General features: G+C 37.6%; 1 protein-coding gene across 6 annotated transcripts in view; it reads left to right on the forward strand.

Annotated features, from left to right (window-relative positions):
• The window catches only part of HMCN1 (hemicentin 1), a 517,313-nt gene that overhangs the window by 399,039 nt on the left and 98,092 nt on the right, over nucleotides 1–20,182 (forward strand). For all 6 annotated transcript variants that reach the window (XR_010663324.1, XR_010663323.1, XM_065936211.1 and 3 more), the window contains 5 exons: nucleotides 1,438–1,562; nucleotides 1,775–1,958; nucleotides 2,807–2,904; nucleotides 6,117–6,395; nucleotides 17,799–17,995. Coding sequence is in view for 4 of the 6 variants with exons in the window: in XM_065936211.1 (XP_065792283.1) it covers nucleotides 1,438–1,562; nucleotides 1,775–1,958; nucleotides 2,807–2,904; nucleotides 6,117–6,395; nucleotides 17,799–17,995 (883 nt within the window). In the remaining 2 variants the exon portion in view is untranslated. The remainder of the gene's footprint in view (nucleotides 1–1,437; nucleotides 1,563–1,774; nucleotides 1,959–2,806; nucleotides 2,905–6,116; nucleotides 6,396–17,798; nucleotides 17,996–20,182) is intronic.

Raw genomic sequence — 20,182 nt, forward strand, 5'->3', positions numbered from 1 at the left:
AATGTATTGCAAACTTTATTACTTTGAACCAGTATTTTAAATTTAAGAGTTTGCAGTATATTTTCTAATCAATGAATTGAATATACACAATTTATGGAAAAATAAATGTTTATTTTTTCCTGAAGTTTTATGTTAAAATTTAGGTATTAGTCCCCTTTACAAGATTAGGTGAATTGTCAAATAATGTTTTAGTTTAGAGATATATTTTGCATTTCACTTCTCTGGTTGGACACCCCTCAAAAGTTAACCAATATTTAACTATTTTTATTAAATCAGCTGTGATATCAACCCATTTCCAAACTGAGTACTAGATAGTTGGTGGGACTTTAAGTTATTCTAAAAGGTAATATTTCTACCTAGGAATTTAAGATCTATCACTTCTCATCTTACATTAAGATCTCAAATAGATTTATTCTTATTTTCAATTTTTTGATTATTTGTTCCCAGCTGCACAATATATGTAGGTTTGTGAGTGGGCCAATTTATCCATCAAATGAAGTACTTTTTCCAAAGTCAACTTACTATTTTCCTTTAGTCATGGCAGCTTGCTTTTTGTTTATTCATATGGTTAAACTCATGGGATTTTAAAATTTATGTTTTGAAAAAGAAAAAATAAAATAGACCCAGATAATAAAATTGTAACTCTCAATAATTATATTTAATAATATGATATAGTAGAAATGGAGTATTTACTCTTGACACTAGGAGAATCTAATAAAATGACTATTGTAAGAATAACTGTAGATAGTAATTTAACCTCTTTATAAAACATAGGAAGTTTTATTTGATAATAAACGGTGTGTGAATAGAATCAGTAATGTAATAATCTTAATTTAGATATCATTGATAATGTAATCACATTGTTAGTATTCACTATTATGTCATTCAAAGAGAAAGCTGTAGCAATGTGTGGAAAAAATTTTGCAAATGACACCCATACATAAATACTAAGCTGCTGTCACTGTTTAAATAAATTATTCCATCTTGCTCCTTCTCATTTAGACTAATATTAAGTTGTTTATAGCTAGATTTTTCACTTTAATTTCTCTTTAAAACATTACATTCTTCAGTTTTTATACCAAAATTTTTATAATTTTCATTTAATTCCAATCTTATATTGATAAGTAACAACAAAACATTCTATTCTGAGAAAAATCTGTCTTTGCCTGTGATTTGGATAGAAAAATTCCTGATGTTCATTTCCTTTTCCTCAGGAGGCGGCAGCGGGTGTATGACACCCATCACTGTAGCAGTTTAGCTGGTTACCTGAGATCACCTTCAGTTTCACTAGCTCTGATTTCCATGTACTTAATGAAAAAGCTTTGAACCATTATATCCAAGATGAAGATGCATTTTAGCGTGACTCTTTTTTTCTTTTTTAAGAATATAATAATCCAAGTGAGTTTTCCAGTGCATCTGTTATACTCTTTCCTACAGGGTGACTGCAGATGGCGGCACATTAAACATTTACGGAGCTCTCCCATCTGACATGGGGAGGTACACGTGTGTTGCCACTAATCCTGCTGGAGAAGAAGACCGGATTTTTAATTTAAATGTCTATGGTAAATATGAAATTTCATCCTCTTGTGATTATGCTGCCTTAGAATCTAGCAGACGAAATGAAGCCGTAGGTGTCTGAAGCATTTAGTTCTAAAATCTGATGTCCTTGTTATTTCCTTTAGGGATACAAAGCAGAAATATGGGTAAATGTAGTTGAATGATTTGAACTAGTAATAAACCCATTCCCTCCTCTCTCATTTTCTGCATGACGTAGTTCCACCTGCAATTAGAGGTAATAAAGAAGAAGCAGAGAAATTAATGGCTTTGGTGGATACCTCAATAAATATTGAATGCAGAGCCACAGGAATGCCTCCTCCACAGATAAACTGGCTAAAGAACGGGCTTCCTCTGCCTCTCTCCTCTCATATCCGGTTGCTGTCTGGAGGACAAGTTATCAGGTCAGCTTTTATTGTGTGTGATTTGCTACACAGAGTTACTAAAATTGTAAACCTTAACTTTGGTAAAGTTGTACCAAAGTTGGCTCCCTGATAAAAAATCTGCGCCTGCAAGAGATGCAAGAGACATGGGTTCAGTCCCTGGGCTGGGAAGATCCCCTGGAGGAAGAAATGGCAACCCAATCCAGTATTCTTGCCTGGGAAATCCCATGGACCAAGGAGTCTGGTGAACTACAGTCCATGGGGTAGCAAGAAAGTTGAACACAACTTAGCTAGTAAACAACAACAGCTTCATCTAAATAATGTTTTTAAAATGTCTTTTCCTACAGTTTTTTACTTTTGTTTCCCTTTCAGTTTTTTTTTTTTTAAAGAAAAGGGACAATGGCAAATATAAATTTGAAATGCTTTATTATTCTTATTTAAATGTTCATGTTTTAGTAAATTTGTATACAATAGGTCTTTCATAGACTTGTATCTATCATATATATATTTCCAAGAGCTGCTATTTTAGCTAAAACTTTGTATGGCAAAATAATGGGAAGATGCTTACTATTATCATGTGGTTTTCATTCTCTATTAATATGTATTTGAAAAATATTCATCTCTCACATTGTGTTACATTTTCAGTGGCTTACTCTTAGTGCCTAATCAGCTTTGTCAAAGAGATTTCACTGGAGGCTTCTTACGTTTTGTGATGGATGGTTAAAATCTTTATAACTAAAATTTCCCCAAATAAATCACCTTCTATAATCTCTGTATTATCACAGGTGTTTTTATCTGTATTTGTTGATCAAATATCAAATTATGAAATGGGATGAAATTATGAAGTGTTGGGTCAAATTGTTTTTCAGGATTGTGAGAGCTCAGGCATCTGATGTTGCTGTATATACTTGTGTGGCATCCAACAGAGCCGGGGTGGATAATAAACATTACAGTCTTCAAGTTTTGGGTATGTTACCAGAAACGTCCCTAGTACTTTACTGTGTGTCCAGTATTAAGCAACTGGCTTAATTTAAATATTGACATATCAGGAGAGATTGGTAAAATAGGATCTTACTAACTAGGGCAGAATGCCTTTTTTCCCAAAGGATACATACATGTTGAAGCATACTGTCTGTCAAAATACTTTTGTAACCTGGAATTTAGCATTAAATGAAATGTCAGTTTTTTAAAGTAGCATTTCAACCCGGACACAAGACTAGTCTTTTCAAAAGACAGTTTGACTGTTTTCTAATGTGTTATCGTCTGATAGTATTTAAAATATGAATGGACATTTGTGTGTATACTGAATATCTGTCTGTGATGTTAGACAGAGATAGAACCCAGAACGTTCCATTTCTCAAGATTTGCTAGACCAGAGACTTCACAATCCCCAAGAACATCTCAGAAAAGTTAAGTAACTATTTACCATAGGATAAAAATGATTTATGTTGGATTATATAAAATTGGCTCTGGAACTTATTATTTTGTTTATTCCATACAAGGTAGTTGAAAGTATACTTCTGGAATAATATCAGTTCAGTTCAGACACTCAGTTGTGTCTGAATCTTTGCAACCCCATGGACTGTAGCACCTCCATCCTCCCTGCCCATCACCAGCTCCCAGAGTTTACTCAAACTCATGTCCATTGAGTTGGTGATGTCATCTAACCATCTCATCCTCTATTATCCCCTTCTTCTCCCACTTTCAATATTTCCCAGCATCTGGGTCTTTTCTAACAAGTCAGTTCTTCGCATCAGGTGGCCAAAGTATTGGAGTTTCAACTTCAGCATCAGTCCTTCCAATGAATATTCAGGACTAATTTCCTTTAGTATGTGCATCCTAAAGGTTTGACCTCCTTGCACTCTAATGGACTCTCAAGAGTCTTCTCCAACACCACAGTTCAAAAGCATCAATTCTTTGGCACTCGACTTTCTTTATAGTCCAGCTCTCTCATCCATAACTGTAAAACCATAGCTTTGACTCGATGGACCTTTACTGGCAAAGTAATGTCTCTGCTTTTTAATATGCTGTCTAGGTTGGTCGTAACTTTTCATCCAAAGAGCAAGGGTCTTTTAATTTCATGGCTACAGTCACCATCTGCAGATATTTTGGCCCCCCCAAAATAAAGTCTGTTACTGTTTCCACTGTTTCCCCATCTATTCACCATGAAGTGATGGGATCAAATGCCATAATCTTAGTTTTCTGAATGTTTTAAGCCAACTTTTTCACTCTGCTCTTTCACTCTCAAGAGGCTCTTTAGTTCTTCTTCACTTTCTGCCATAAGGGTGGTGTCAACCTGCGTATCTGTGGTTATTGATATTTCTCCTGGCAATCTTGATTCCAGATTGTGCTTCATCCAGCCCAGCGTTTCTCATGATGTACTCTGCATATAAATTAAATAAGCAGGGTGACAATATACAGCCTTGACATACTACTTTGCCTATTTGGAACCAGTCTGTCATTCCATGTCTGGTTCTAATTGTTGTTACCTGACCTGCATACAGATTTATCAGGAGGCAGGTTAGATGGTCTGGTATTCCCATCTGTTTCAGAATTTTCCAGTTTGTGGTGATCCACACAGTCAAAGGCTTTGGTATAATCAATAAAGCAGAAGTAGATGTTTTTCTGGAACCCTCGTGCTTTTTCCATGATCCGGTGGATGTTGACAGTTTGGTCTCTGGTTCCTTGCCTTTTCTAAAACCAGCTTGGACATCTCAAAGTTCAAGGTTCATGTACAGTTGAAGCTTGCCTTGGAGTATTTTGAGCATTACTTTACTAGTGTGTGAGATGAGAGCAACTGTTTGGTAGTTTGAGCATTCTTTGGCATTGCCTTTCTTTGGGATTGGAATGAAAACTGACCTTTTCCAGTCCTGTGGCCACTGCTGAGTTTTCCAAATTTGCTGGCATATTGAGTGCAGCACTTTCACAGCATCATCTTTTAGGATTTGAAATAGCTCAACTGGAATTCCATCATCTCCTCTAGCTTTGTTCATAGTGATGCTTTCTAAGGCCCACTTGACTTTGCATTCCAGGGTGTCTGGCTCTAGGTGAGTGATCACACCTTCGTGGTTATCTGGGTCATGAAGATCTTTTTTGTACAGTTTTTCTGTGTATTCTTGCCACCTCTTCTTAACATCTTCTGCTTCTGTTAGGTCCATACCATTTCTGTCCTTTATTGAGCCCATCTTTGCATGAAATGTTCCCTTGGTATCTCTGATTTTCTTGAAGAGATCTCTAGTCTTTCCCATCCTATTGTTTTCCTTTATTTCTTTGCACTGATCACTGAGGAAGGCTTTCTTATCTCTCTTTGCTATTCTTTGGAACTCTGCATTCAAATGGGTATATCTTTCCTTTTCTCTTTTGCTTTTTGCTTCTCTTCTTTTCTCAGCTATATGTAAGACCTCCTCAGACAACTATTTTGCCTCTTTGCATTACATTATCTTGGGGATGGTCTTGATCCCTATCTTCTGTACAATGTCACGAACCTCCATCTATAGTTCTTCAGGCACTCAGTCTATCAGACCTAATCCCTTGAAGCTGTTTGTCTCTTCCACTGTATAATCACAAGGGATTTGATTTAGGTCATACCTGAATGGTCTAGTGGTTTTCCCTACTTTCTTCAATTTAAGTCTGAGTTTGGCAATATGGAGTTCATGATCTGAGCCACAGTCAGCTCCCAACAGAAATAGACGAGATGAAGAAGTGGTAGGAATATACAGAAGACCCATACAACAATGGTCTTGTGTTTGCTGATTGTATAGAGCTTCTCCATTTTTGGCTGCAAAGAGTATAGTCAATCTGCATTAAATATTGACCATCTGGTGATGTCCATGTGTAGAGTCTTCTCTTGTGTTGTTGGAAGAGGATATAACATCTGGAATATATTATAATCAATTAAAGGTGAAAATCTAAAATGTTAAAAAATGACCAAATTTAAACCACATTTAGTTTTGTATGTTCAACAAGGAAACAATCCTGAGAGTTTATTATTAATATTTTGCAAAGTTAGAAATTAGCTTATAACACATGCTCTTACAGTAAAGTCATTAATTACATGCTATTTTAAATTCTATAATTTTATAGATCATGGAAACACTATAGAACTAAGTGAACCATTTAAATTTTTAATCTAAATTGATATTAAATAATAATAGATATATAATTTTGTTTTCTATATAGTACCACCAAGTCTGGACAATGGGATGGGAACAGAGGAAATCATAATTGTCAAGGGTAGTTCCACCTCCATGACATGTTTTACTGATGGAACCCCAGCTCCCAGGATGTCCTGGCTTAGAGATGGTCAGCCTCTGGGTCTAGATGCTCATCTGTCAATCAGCTCTCAAGGAATGGTCCTTCAGCTGATCAAAGCAGAAACTGAAGATTCAGGACGGTACACCTGCATTGCCTCAAACGAAGCAGGAGAAGTCAGCAAACACTTTATCCTGAAGGTCTTGGGTGAGTAAAATAATTGGGAAATATGTCATAATAAAGACAATGAGTAAGTGTAATTTTTAGAATCACTGGCCGTGGGACAGAATTTTTAAAACTTTCATTGTACTTCAAATTTCTGTTCTATAATTCACCTACGTTTACTTTTATCTGAAGCATGTTAAATTATTTTTTCTTCTCTGTATAAAAGGATGAGCCCTACTACTTATAAAACATCATTCACTGACCAAGTTATACAACTAGTAGATAAGTAGTTTTTTAACTTTTTCCAAGAATTAAAATCCCCCTTCATGGGTAACGGCCTTGTCAAGGTGAAGGGGCTTGCACAACTCAATGAAGCTATGAGCCATGCCTTGCAGGGCCACCCAAGGTGGATGGGTCACAGTGAAGAGTTTTGGCAAAACATGGTCCATTGAAGGTAGAAATGACAACCCACTCCATTATTCCTGCCATTAGAACACAGCAAATAGTATGAAAAGCAAAAAGATATGACACCCCCTCCTTGGAGGGGGAGGCCCCCCTTCCAAGTAGAAGGTGCCCAGTATGCTACTGGCAAAGAGTGGAGGGCAGTTACTGATAGCTCCAGAAAGAATTAAGTGGCTGGGCCAAAGCAGAAACAGTGCTCAGATGTGTATGTGTCTGGGGGTAAAAGTAAAGTCTGATGCTGTGAAGAACAATATTGCATAGGAACCTGGAATGTTAGGCCCATGAATCAAGGTAAATTAGATGTGGTCAAGCAGGAGATGGCAAGAGTGAACATCGACATCTTAGGAATCAGTGAACTAAGATGGACTGGAATGGGCGACTTTAATTCAGATAGCCAATATATCTACTACTGTGGGCAAAAATCCCTTTGAAGAAATGGAATAGCTCTCATACTCAACAAAAAAGTCCAAAATGCAGTACTGGGACTGTGGCTCAGATCATGAGCTCCTTATTGCTAGATTCGGGCTTAAAGCAAGTAGAGAAAAACCATTAGGCCACTCAGGTATGACCTAAATCATATCCCTTATGATTATACAGTGAAGGTGACAAATAGATTCAAGGGATTGATCTGATAGATAGAGTGCCTGAAGAACTATGGGCAGAAGTTCATAACATTGCACAGGAGGCAGTGACCAAAACCAGCCCAAAGAAAAAGAAATATAAGAATGCAGAGTGGTTGTCTGAGGCTTTACAAATAGCTGAGGGAAAGAAGAAAGGTGAAAGGCAAGGGAGAAAGGCAAAGTGTACACCCAGCTGAATGAAGAGTTCCACAGAACAGCAAGGAAAGATAAGAAGGCCTTCACAAATGAACAGTGCAAAGAACTCTTCAAGAAAATTGGAGATATCAAGGGACCATTTCATGCAAGGATGGGCTCAATAAAGGGCAGAAATGGTGAGGACCTAATAGAAATAGACGAGATGAAGAAGTGGTAGGAATATACAGAAGACTCATACAACAAAGGTCTTAATAACCCTGGTAACCATGATGGTGTGATCACTTACCTAGAGCCAGACATCCTAGAGTATGAAGTCAAGTGACCCTTAGGAAGCATTACTACAAACAAAGCTACTGGAGGTGATGAAATTCCAGGTGAGCTACTTAAAATCCTAAAGATCATTTTAAAGATGATGCTATTAAAGTGCTGCACTCAAGATGTAAGCAGATTCGGAAAACTCAGCAGTGGCCACAGGACTAGAAAAGGTTTGTTTTCAGTCCAATCCCAAAAAGGGCTTTTGCCAAAGAATGTTATAACTATCATACAATTGCACTCATTTCACATGCTAGCAAAGTTTATGCTCAGAATCCTTCAAGCTAGGCTCTAGCACTATATGAACCAAGAGCTTCCAGATGTTCAAGCTGGATTTAGAAAAGATAGAAAAACCAGAGATAAATTGTTAACATTTGTTGGATCATGGAGAAAGCAAGGGAGTTCCAGAAAAACATTTGCTTCTGCTTCATTGACCACATGAAAGCCGTTGACTATGTGGATCACAACGAACTGTGGAAAATTCTTCAAGAGATGGGAATACCAGACCACCTTACCTGTCTCATAAGAAACCTACATGCCGGCCAAGAAGCAACAGTTAGAACCTCACATGGAACAACTGACTGGTCAAAATTGGTAAAAGAGTATGACAAGGCTATTCATTGTCACCCTGTTAATTTAACTTCTGTGCAAGTACATCATGCCAAATGCCAGGCTGGTGAATCACAAGCTGGAATCAAGATTGCTGGGAGAAATATCAACAGCCTCAGATATGCAGATGATACCACTCTAATGGTTGAAATTGAAGAGGAACTAAAGAGCCTCTTGATAAGGGTGAAACAGGAGAGTGAAAAACCTGGCATGAAACTCAGCATTAAAAAAAACTAAGATCAAGGCATTGGGTCCCATCACTTCGTGGGAAACAGAAGAGGAAAAAGTGGAAGCAGTAACAGATATTTTTCCCCCTTGGGCTCCAGAATCACTGTGGATGGTGATTGCAGCCATGAAATTAAAAGAAACTTGCTCCTTGGAAAGGAAGCTATGACAAACCTAGCATGAAACCTAGCATGCTGAGTCACTCAGTTGTGTACAACTCTTTGCAACCCAATGCACAGTAGTCCCCCAGGCTCCTATGTCCCTGGGATGCTCTCAGCAAGAATACAGGAGTTGATTGCTGTGTCTTCCTCCAGGGGATTTTCCCAACCCAAGGCTTGAACCCACATCTCTTACGTCTCCTTTAACGGCAGGTGGTTCTTTACCAATAGTGCCAGCTGGGGAGCCCTAGACAGAATATTAAAATGCAGAGACATCACTTTGCCAAGAGAGCTCTGTATAGTCAAATTTATGGTTTTTCCAGGATTCATGTACAGATGTTAGAGTTGGACCATAAAGAAGGCTGAGCGTCAGAGAGTTGGTGCTTTCAACTCATGGTGCTGGAGAAGACTCTTGAGAGAATAAAGAGAAGAGTCTTTATTCCCTTGGGCTGCGAGGAAATCAAACCAGTCAATCCTAAAGGAAATCAACTCTGAAAATTTATTGGAAGAACTGATGCTTAAACTCCAGTAGTTTGGCCACCTGATACAAAGAGCCAGCTCATTGGAAAAGACTCTGATGCTGGGAAAGATTAAAGGCAGAAGGAGAAGGGGGCAGCAGAGGATGAGATGTTTAGATAGCACCATCAATTCAATGGACATGAATTTGAGCAAATGCCAGGAGATAGTGGAGGACGTAGGAGCCTGGCACACTGCAGTCCGTGGGATCACAAAAAGTCGGACACCACTTAGTGACTGAACAACAGCAAAGAGAACTAAAAGCTCTTCTGATGATAGTGATTAAATGGAAAAGCATAATGTTTATGCTATTGTGTTATTCCAGCAGTGTTTACATGATCCAGTCTGTAGATTATAGTTGCAATGGTCATTTCAAACGATCTAGTTCTATTTATTCTTTTCTACATTAATATATGTATATGTATGGAAGAAAAATTTTACTGTGGAGATATATACACTTGTATATGGTTTCAAAAAGCCAGCCTGGCGAGCTGAATAATTCTGGCCTAGATTTGATTAGGGATTTTTTTTTTTACTGAAGTATAGCTGATTAACAATGTTGCATTAATTTTTGTTGTACAGCAAAGTGAATCAGTTATACATATATCCACTCTTTTTGGGATCTTTTTCCATGCAAGTCATTACAGAGTATTGAGTAGAGTTCCCTGCGCTACACAGGAGTTCCTTATTACCTATTTATATATAGTAGTGTGTGTATATATCAGTTGCAATCTCCCAATTTATCTCTCCTCCATCTTTCCTCCCTGGTAACCACAAGTTTATTTTCTGCATATGTGCCTCTATTTCTGTCTTGTAAATAATTTCATTTGTACCACGCTTCTATATTTCACCTGTAAGTTATATATGATATTTGTCTTTCTCTGACATACTTCACTTAGTGTGACAATCTCTAGATTCACCCATGTTGCTGCAAATGGCATTATTTCACACACAAAAATATTTTAAATGTGTGTTCCAGTGTTCTACATGCAAACAAATAGTTTAAAGAGAAAACATATGCTTTCCGTGAAGTAAACCATTTTTATTGGGAGGAGAAATGAACATGAAAGAAATGAACTATTTCAACGATCAATAATTTTTTGGAGTTTTGTTTGTTTTTTCATAATGTTTGAAATAACCCTCAGGCTCGTTAATTTTTTTTTTCAACAAAATATGCCCCACAAGGAAAAATTAAAAATTTTGGTAGCCAAATGTTTTCAGGATGTGCTATAAACTTTCTCATAGTACTTATTACAATTTTAATTTTTTGTGTAACCATAAAAGTCTGTCTCATCCTTAGTTAAACTCTGTGATGAGCAGTACCCTTTTTACATACTGCTATGTTCCCAGGGCTTAGCATGGCATTTGACACATAATATTTATCTGTGGGCTTGAACTAAATAGATTTAGCTACTTATCAGCTGGACCAAAGTGAGTTTTAACTGTAGCAGGAAACAGAACAATATCAAATAAGCAAACAGAAATACTGTGGTGTAGACAAGTGTTCCACAGAATGAATGGTGATCGCGAAGGCCGTACTCCAGAATATATAGAGACAGAAGGCAGAAGAAGGTGTGTGTTAGTGAAGAAGGGTGGAATAACAAATTCCTATATAGCAATTCACAGAATATGAAGAATACCAGGAGATGACATAAATGTGATCTTGTACGTTAAGTATTCACATATTATTAATTATTGACTATTTATTATGTGCCTGGCATGTTTCCAGTATCGTATAGCACATTATCATTGAACACCTACTATGTGCCATATGGTACTTGAATGCATCATTGAATAAACAGGATGTGGTCTCAGCCGTTAACTTCCTGCATCAGCAGAGAACACAGATCTAGAACAAGTGATGACTTTTGAGTGTGATAGGAATGATACGGTGAAAATTCTGTGGGATGGGAAGGTTCAGAGAAGATTCCCTGAAGGAGACATCTAAGCCTTAAAAAGTCATATTGTCCTGATGAATGCGGAGATGCATCCATTTTTCACCTAGGAGTGATAAAGCTTGAGTTTTCTGTTTGTGCTCACTGAAGTTGAGTGCGACAGGAAATATACCTGGACAGAAGCCATACTGTGAAGAGACTGAAAATCTGGACCTCATTAGGACGGCAGAAGCAGGAATATGTTACAATCAGATTTCACTTCCAAAAAAATCCCTCTGACGACAGAGTGAAGAATGACTTGAAGAGTCTGTTATACTCATACAGGCCTAAAAATACAGGGGCATGCGGCAGTGGAGAGAAGGAATACTTCTCCAGGAGTTCAAGAACCCAGGAGCAGAATCACAGCCTGGTGCTTTTATGGATGTAGAAAACAAAAAGGAAAGTAAGAAAAATGCTGTTAGAGTCGTATATCAACACAAAGAACAACCTGCCCTCCTGCAAGATTTATAAGGATATTAAAACAGGTTTGAAAACCGCTCAACAGAAAGATGAGCAGCTTTAGCATTTCAGCGTCTGTTGAAGGCTAGTTCCATTAAAACCTGCAAAACTTCAGTCTGTACTCCACTAGGAATGTGAATGTAAATATCCTAATTTGGGGAAATGCTCGTCTCAACTTAACTCCATCCATCTGGTGGGAGATCTCACGGTGTGTTAGAAGTTCTGAGAAGTCTGCCGTGGCTAAAATACTGAAACAAGGGAGAAGATCATGCAGAATAAAGCTCGGTTTGGGGGTGGGGGGGAATTGACAGGGTTCAGACTGTGAAGGGATTGTTGATCACATTAAGAATCTGGGATTTTGTCCTAGAACAATGGGAAATCTTTAAAAGTTCTAATAAGGGGAATGCCATGAGTAGAGTTGCAGTTTGAGAATATCATTCTGACTGCAAAGTGGAGGGTGGCCTGGAGCAGGACAAGAGTGGACTCTGAGAGACAGTGTATTATTAGGAATGGTGTTTAACTGTGATTAACAGAGTCTAAACATGGTGACTTAAAGAAAGAACTTTTGTTTTTCTCACTGAACAAGATGTCTGGAGCTGGGCCCTACTTGCAGTCATTCAGCAGTTCAAATCTTTACAGTTCTCTTGGCCCTTGGCCTCAACATCATGGTCAGTCTGTGATCATGCATCATCAGCTCACCCCCAGCATCACTAGTAGCAACAATAGAGCAAGAAAAATAGGGAAGGCAAAAAATTGTCCCTTTCAGGATTTTCTTAAAATTCCCACAAAACTACCCCCACTTACATCTCCTTGATTAGATTCTTCACATGCCACTCCATCTACTACCTACTAAAAAGGCTAAACAATGTAATTTTTAGCACAGTGACAGTCCTAACAAGATTGAGTTCTGTTAACATAAAAGAAACAGGTAAATGATATTGGGTAGGCACCTATAGCCAAGATGTATTAGTCCAAATAAATGGCATTGTAACTCAGATTAGTGATAGAGGTGAGAGGGAAAGATATACTCAAAAGATAACTTCAGGTAGAAGTATTAAAACTTGGTTGAGGATTTGGATGTAGGGAAGTGATGATGATGAAGAAGATATCAAGGATGACACCTAGTTTCTGGCTTATGTGACTAAAAAATTGGCAGTTTCATCACATAAATGCAGGGAATGCTGGAAATGGGCCAGGTTTTGAGGAATAAGGTCACAGGTCAGTCTGAGTATATGTTGAGCTGGAAGTTGTTTTCAAAGAACCCACTGAAGATTCTTATCTGGTAACTGGTTATATGGATCTGGAGCCCAGAAAAGAGATCTAGGCTAGAAATGTAAGTTTTGGAGTCATCAGAGTATGGACAATTCCTATCCTGCCCAAAGTATAAGACAAATTGGCTTCCCTTATAGCTCAGCTGGTAAAGAATCTGCCTGCAATGTGGGAGACCTGGGTTCGATCCCTGGGTTGGGAAGATCCCCTGGAGAAGGGAAAGGCCACCTACTCCAGTATTCTGGCCTGGAGCTTTCCATGGACTGTATAGTCCATGGACTATACAAAAGTTGGACAGGACTGAGCAACTTTCACTAGTCACAAGATACAGAGTGAAATGTGTTAGCAATCACCTAACACATGTGAGATCTGATGGCTGGGGTTTGAAACAGTTGGAAACATCCTGTTTCTGTTGTTGCTGCTATTGCTGAGTCTTTAAATCTGGTACTATAATCTTTTGAGGATAAAGGCCATACTTACTTACTCTTTGTATCCACAGTGACTTACCCATAGTAAATAACAAAAAAATGAGAGGAATAAAGAATTGCCTATAGTCAAATGGAGAATCCGATCAATGCTTTTGAGTGATACAAATAGCATACTATGAATATTGGTGGTGGTGGTTTAGTCACTAAGTCATGTCTGTCTCTTGCAAACCCATGGACAGTAGCTTGCCAGACTCCTCTGTCCATGGGATTCTCCAGGCAAGAATACTGGAGTGAGTTGCTGTTAAAGGGATGTTGTAGAGCAAGAGGCAACTGAACTTGTTGAGAGAGAGCAGTAGTCTAATTTGAAATCTAAGTTACATAAAGTGTATTAAAAAGAAATAATATTATAAAGAGAGATTGAAGCTATTTTGTAGAAGTCTTGGAAACCATGATGAGTTTTTATTTAATTCAGTGAGCAACATGGAGACACTGACATCTTTTAAACAGGGAATCTTGGACTGATCTAAACTGCACTTAAGAAAATGTGTCTTGACCACAATATATCATAAAATGGATAAAACTGAAAAAGTGGTCATATGAGACAATAGTTAAGAAACTCTGAGTTCTTAATTAAAATATATTATCTTCTTCCGGAAAGGAAAACAAAGACCATAGGTACAAATTTTAGGAGGCAGTATTTTTAAATTTATTTTTAATTGGAGTATAATTGCTTTACAGTGTTGTGTTGGTTTCTGCCTTACATCAACATGAATCAGCCATAAGCACACAAATGTTCCCTCCCCCTTGAAGGTCCTTCCCGCCTCCCACCCCTTCCCACCCCTTCCCACCCCTCTAGGTTGTCACAGACCACCAGGTTGAGCTCCCTCTGTTATATAGCAGCTTCTCATTGGCTAGCTATTTTATTTGTGATAATGTATATATTTCAGTGCTGCTCTCTCAGTCCGTCCCAGCCTCTCCCACCCCTGCTGTGTCCATAAGTCTGTTCTCTATGTCTGAATCTCTATTCCTGCCCTTCAAATAGGTTCATCAATAGTATTTTTTTAGATTCCAAAAATATGTGTTAATATAATATTTGGTTTTCTCTTTCTTGTTTACTTAACTCTGTATAACAGACTCTAGGTTCATCCACCTCACTAGAACTGACTCAAATCCATTCTGTTTTATTGCTGAGTAACATTCTATTGTGTATATACATCTACATCTATATCTATATATCAGTTCAGTTTAGTCACTCAGTCATGTTCAACTCTTTGCAACCCCATGGACTGCAGCATGCCAGGCTTCCCTGTCCCTCACCAACTCCCAGAGCTTGCACAAACTCATGTCCATAGAGTCAGTGATGCCATCCAACCATCTCATCCTCTGTCATCCCCTTCTCCTCCTGCCTTCAATCTTTCCCAGCATCAGTCTTTTCTAGTGAGTCAGTTCTTTGTATTATGTGGCCAAAGTATTAGAGTTTCAGCTTCAGCATCAGTCCTTCCAATGAATATTCAGGACTGATTTCCTTTAGGATAGACTGGTTGGATCTCCTTGAAGTCCAAGGGACTCTGGAGAGTCTTCTCCCAACACCACAGTTCAAAAGCATCAATTTTTCAGCACTCAGCTTTCTTTATAGTGCAGCTCTCAATCCATACATGACTGCTGGAAAAACCATAGCTTTTACTAGATGGACCTTTGTCAGCAAAGTAATGTCTCTGCTCTTCAATATGCTGTCTAGGTTGGTCATAGTTTTCTTCCAAGGAGCAAATGTCTTTTAATTTCATGGCTGCAGTTACTATCTGCAGTGATTTTTGGAGCCCAAGAAAAGAAAGTCTGTCACTGTTTCCATTGTTTCCCCATCTATTTGCCATGAAGTGATGGGATTGAATGCCATGATCTTGGTTTTCTGAATGTTGAGTTTTAAGCCAGCTTTTCCACTCTCCTCTTTCACTTTCATCAATAGACTCTCTAGTTCCTCTTCAATTTCTGCCATAAGGGTGGTGTCATCTGCATATCTGAGGTTATTGATATTTTTCCCAGCAATCTTGATTCCAGCTTGTGCTTCATCCGGCCTGGCATTTCTCATGATGTATTTTGCATATAAGTTAAATAAGCAGGGTGACAATATACAGCCTTGACGTACTCCTTTTCCTATTTGGAACCAGTCTGTTGTTCCATGTCCGGTTCTAACTGGTGCTTCCTGACCTGCATACAGATTTCTCAGGAGGTAGGTCAGGTGGTCTGGTATTCCCATCTCTTGAAGAATTTTCCACAGTTTGTTGTGATCTATACAGTCAAAGGATTTGGCATAATCAATAAAGCAGAAGTAGATGTTCTTCTAGAACTCTCTTGCTTTTTCGGTGATCCAACGGATGTTGGTAATTTGATCTCTGGTTCCTCTGTCTTTTCTAAATCCAGCTTGAACATCTGGAATTTCACGGTTCATGTACTGTTAAAGCCTGGCTTGGAGAATTTTGAGCATTACTCTGCTAGCATGTGAGATGAGAGCAACTGGGCAGTAGTTTGAGCAGTCTTTGGGATTGCCTTTCCTTAGGATTGAAATGAAAGCTGACCTTTTGCAGTCATGTGGCCACTGCTGAGTTTTCCAAATTTGCTGGCATATTGAGTGCAGCACTTTCACAGCATCCTATTTTATGATTTGAAATAGTTCAAATGGAATTCCATCATATATACCACTTCTTTATCATTTATCTGTCAACAGACATCTAGGTTGCTTCCTTATCCTGGCAATTATAAATAGTGTTGAAATGAACATTGGGGCGCATGTGTCTTTTTCAATTCTATATGCCCAGTAGTGGGATTGCTTTTTCAATTATGTGTCTTTTTCAATTATGGTTTTTCTCAGGGTATATGCCCAGTAGTGGGATTGCTGGGTCATATGGTAGTTTTATTCCTAGTTTTTTAAGAAATCTAGTTTTTAATAATAACACCAACAGATGTAGTATACTTAGTAGTAGTTACAACTTTCTTAAGAAAGTTTTTATTATACTAATAAACCTTTAATTACAAAACAGATTCAGAAACACAAAAGAAATATACTTTATAGATTATCTCATTGAATATTCACAATTCTCTTAGTTAAATAATAGTGTGGTATTTTTTTTTAAAGATTTGTTCAAATACACTAACCTAATAATTGTTGGAGCCAGGAATCAAAATCAGGCTGTTTGATTCCAGATTTTCTGTCTCCTACTGTGAACCTCTGCTTTAAACTATGTGCCTGATTTAAAACACACACACATGTGCACACACACACACAGCTAATCCTTGGAGCTGTCCAACAGCTATTTTTGCTGCCTTGTGAAATAGTAAGCTGGAAAGTTTCATAGAAAATTTGAATGATTAGTGTAAGGGAAATCTGTTTTAAAGCGATTCTTAAATTTAGGAATAGTTGGACTAGGAAACTTTAATGTTTCCTCCAAGTGTTTAGATTCTTTAACATCCTCTTGAGAAAGGTAATTTAGAAGTATAAATAACAAAAGAGGAAATTGTTTCTGCCCAGACATAACAAATGTGTTTTATGCAGAAATAGTATCCAAATGTAACTGTTTTTCTTCTGCTTAGTCACTGTTTCCTCTTAAAGTTCTGCATGGAAAAGATGATTGCAAAATTTCATAGCATTTGCTCATTGCTTTTGCAGAAACAATAGATATTTTAAAGGTGCAAAAACACACTGCTATATTTAAGTAACTCTTTAAAAAATAGTACAAGATGGGTTCAGTTTTTATCATTTTCAAATCTTCACAGTTAAGTAAAACTGCTCTAATTATCTGAACCTCAGTTGCTGAGCTTTAATTACCTTTGATGGCTTACCTTTTACTTCATGATCTATTATAAAATGATCTGTCTCTTTTAAAATAGTGCCAGTGAAAAGATAATGCACAAAGACATTATATAGTGCTGACACTTAATAAAATGTTCCTCAATCAACTACGATAATGGAGAAGGAAATGGCAACCCACTCCAATATTCTTGCCTGGAAAATTCCATGGACAGAGGAGCCTGGCGGGTTCCAATCTGTGGGGTCATGAAGAGTTGGACCCAACTGAGCAACTAAAACTAAACTACAACAAAATAAAATAGTGCCAATGACAAATGACATCTCATTAATAATACCAAAATGAATAAGGAATTATCATTTTGGTATTCTTATCTGAATCAATTTGTATTGTACAAAGATAAATTTGAGTTGAATTCTTAAAAAGTTTTTCTAAACCGCAGTATCTTATCTAACAGCACGTTTATTTTGTTGTTGTCTTTAATCCCTTTTAAATAGAACCACCTCATATCAATGGATCTGAAGAACCCATAGAAATGTCAGTAATTGTTAATAATCCTCTTGAACTTACCTGCATGGCTTCTGGAATCCCAGCTCCTAAGATTACCTGGATGAAAGATGGTCGACCCCTTCCACAGATGGATCAGATGCAGACTCTTGGAGGAGGAGAGGTTCTTCGAATATCTAGTACTCAGGTCAGTTCAGAGTTCATATGATTATTTTGTCCTAGGTTAAACTTCTTACTTGCTAATCTCTGGGCAGTGTTGGAGAAATTGTCTTGGAGTCTGAATATATCATAGATCTCTGTGACTTTAGCTAGGGTAGATTTGTTCTATGACATGCATGACTGAATAGACACTTACAAGGTAACATGACTAAATAGAAGAAGTAAAATTATCAGATTAAATATAGAAGAAAGCAAGATACATTCATATTAATTTTTTCAAGTTTTCACAGTGCCATAAGTGATAGTATATTTCCTGAAGCTCTTGATTTGTGCCATGTGGCCCTTTATAGAAATGGCAAAAAGCAGTCAAAAGTTTGTGTATAAGAGGCTTCAAGTGGAACTTTTGATCTTCAGAATGAACTCACAGACATGAAAATCTGAAGAGATGGAATTTTTCCAAAAATGGTCAATTCAATAGAATTGACTGTTCTTTTAGTTTATGTTTAAGGAAATTAATCTGAAATGTAAATATATTAAAGAGAGGTATGTCTCAGGGTGTCTTATTGTAACAATATAATCTTCCACAAACAGAGGCAAATCTTATGTTACAAATATTATCTGTATGTTCTCTGATGTCTTCATCTGTTAACTGGGGATGAAAATAGGAACAATACTGAACTTATGTACTTAGGGCTTTAGAGATAGTCTAAAGTGATGTGCTTAGACTGATGCCACAGGCATGGAGAGATGCTGAAATGGAGTTTAAATGATTATTATTACTGCTGCTTTTATTGTTATTATAATCATCATTGCTTTAAAGGTATTCACATTCAGTCAGTTCAGTTCAGTTGCTCAGTCGTGTCTGACTCTTTGCGACCCCATGAATCACAGCACACCAGGCCTCCCTGTCCATCACCAACTCCCGGAGTCCACCCAAACTCATGTCCATCGAGTTGGTGATGCCATCCAGCCATCTCATCCTCTGTCGTCTTAATCATATTTCATGTATATTTTCACTGAGGAAACAGAAAAGAAAGGGAGCTAGAAAGGAGAGCTGAGGGCTATGAATTGCCTCAGTCTCATGTTGGGCTCTGAGCTCTATCACACGCATGGCTACCATGACAACTCTGTGAGGCAGTGTCTTTATCCCCTTTCTACAAATCCAGAAACAGAGAAGGATTAAGTATTCACCTGTCCAGGACTTACCACTGCTCAGTGATGGAACTGGTCTCAGTCCTGGGTCTGGTTCAACAGCGTAGCCAGTGGAAGTATCTTGTTTCTAACATTGAAGAGAACACACCTTCCATTTCCCTCTTCTCTCCATCAAACATTTTAGCAACCCAGAAAAAACTCAGGTCACATGATCAAACCACTTGCTGAATCAAAATACTTGAATGCTATAATTTCAACTGACCGAAAGGGAAGCAAAAGAATTTTGTAACTTAAGGAATACCATGGAGACAGTGAAGTGTGCACTAGAACCATAAATATAAAGGAATCATGGTAAATAAAGCTCTAAGGAGAGACTGAGGCCACATTACGTTAGGTCTTAAATGTGAAAATGAAAAGTTATGTTTAACAAGACAGAGTTTCCATCAAGAATTAAACGGTGACCCACACAGTCTAGCTATTGTGAAGAACACAAAAGTAATACATAAGACATTTCTCAGCCTTCAAGAAGTTTTCAGTTATCTAAGAAAAGTAAAACTACACACATGATAAAATTAGGAAAAGGAACAATAGAAAACCATTAAAACCTTATAGAATTAAAAAATTAAATATTATCAAGTCCCAAGACTGCTAGTGGTTCCTCTGCGCCTCTGTTTTATTTTATCTCTGTCAGAGCCCTTATTACTAAATTATACCTTAGTTACCTGAACTTTGTCTTTTTGTGTATGTATCTATTGCACATAATTATACCTGGTACATAATGGATATTCTGCAAATTCCAAATTGTGTGGTGAAAGACGAGAGTTTGCTAAGACATTTTCCATCAAACTCTCCTTCTGTGACAAAACAGGTTGGAAAAACTCTATATACTGTACCTTTCTCTCCTTTGTGACCCATAATGCATGTCAATAACTCTGCAAAATCTTTCTCTAAAAAACCCGATGAATTATAATTTTTCAAACACCCTATTAAGAGAACACACAGTAGAAAATGTAGCTACTGGTAGTAATTACCAATATTCAGAAGGGTGTAAGTTGTCAGGAAA

This window comes from Muntiacus reevesi, chromosome 5 (genome assembly GCF_963930625.1).
Source record: "Muntiacus reevesi chromosome 5, mMunRee1.1, whole genome shotgun sequence".
In the NCBI taxonomy this organism is placed as follows: domain Eukaryota; kingdom Metazoa; phylum Chordata; class Mammalia; order Artiodactyla; family Cervidae; genus Muntiacus; species Muntiacus reevesi.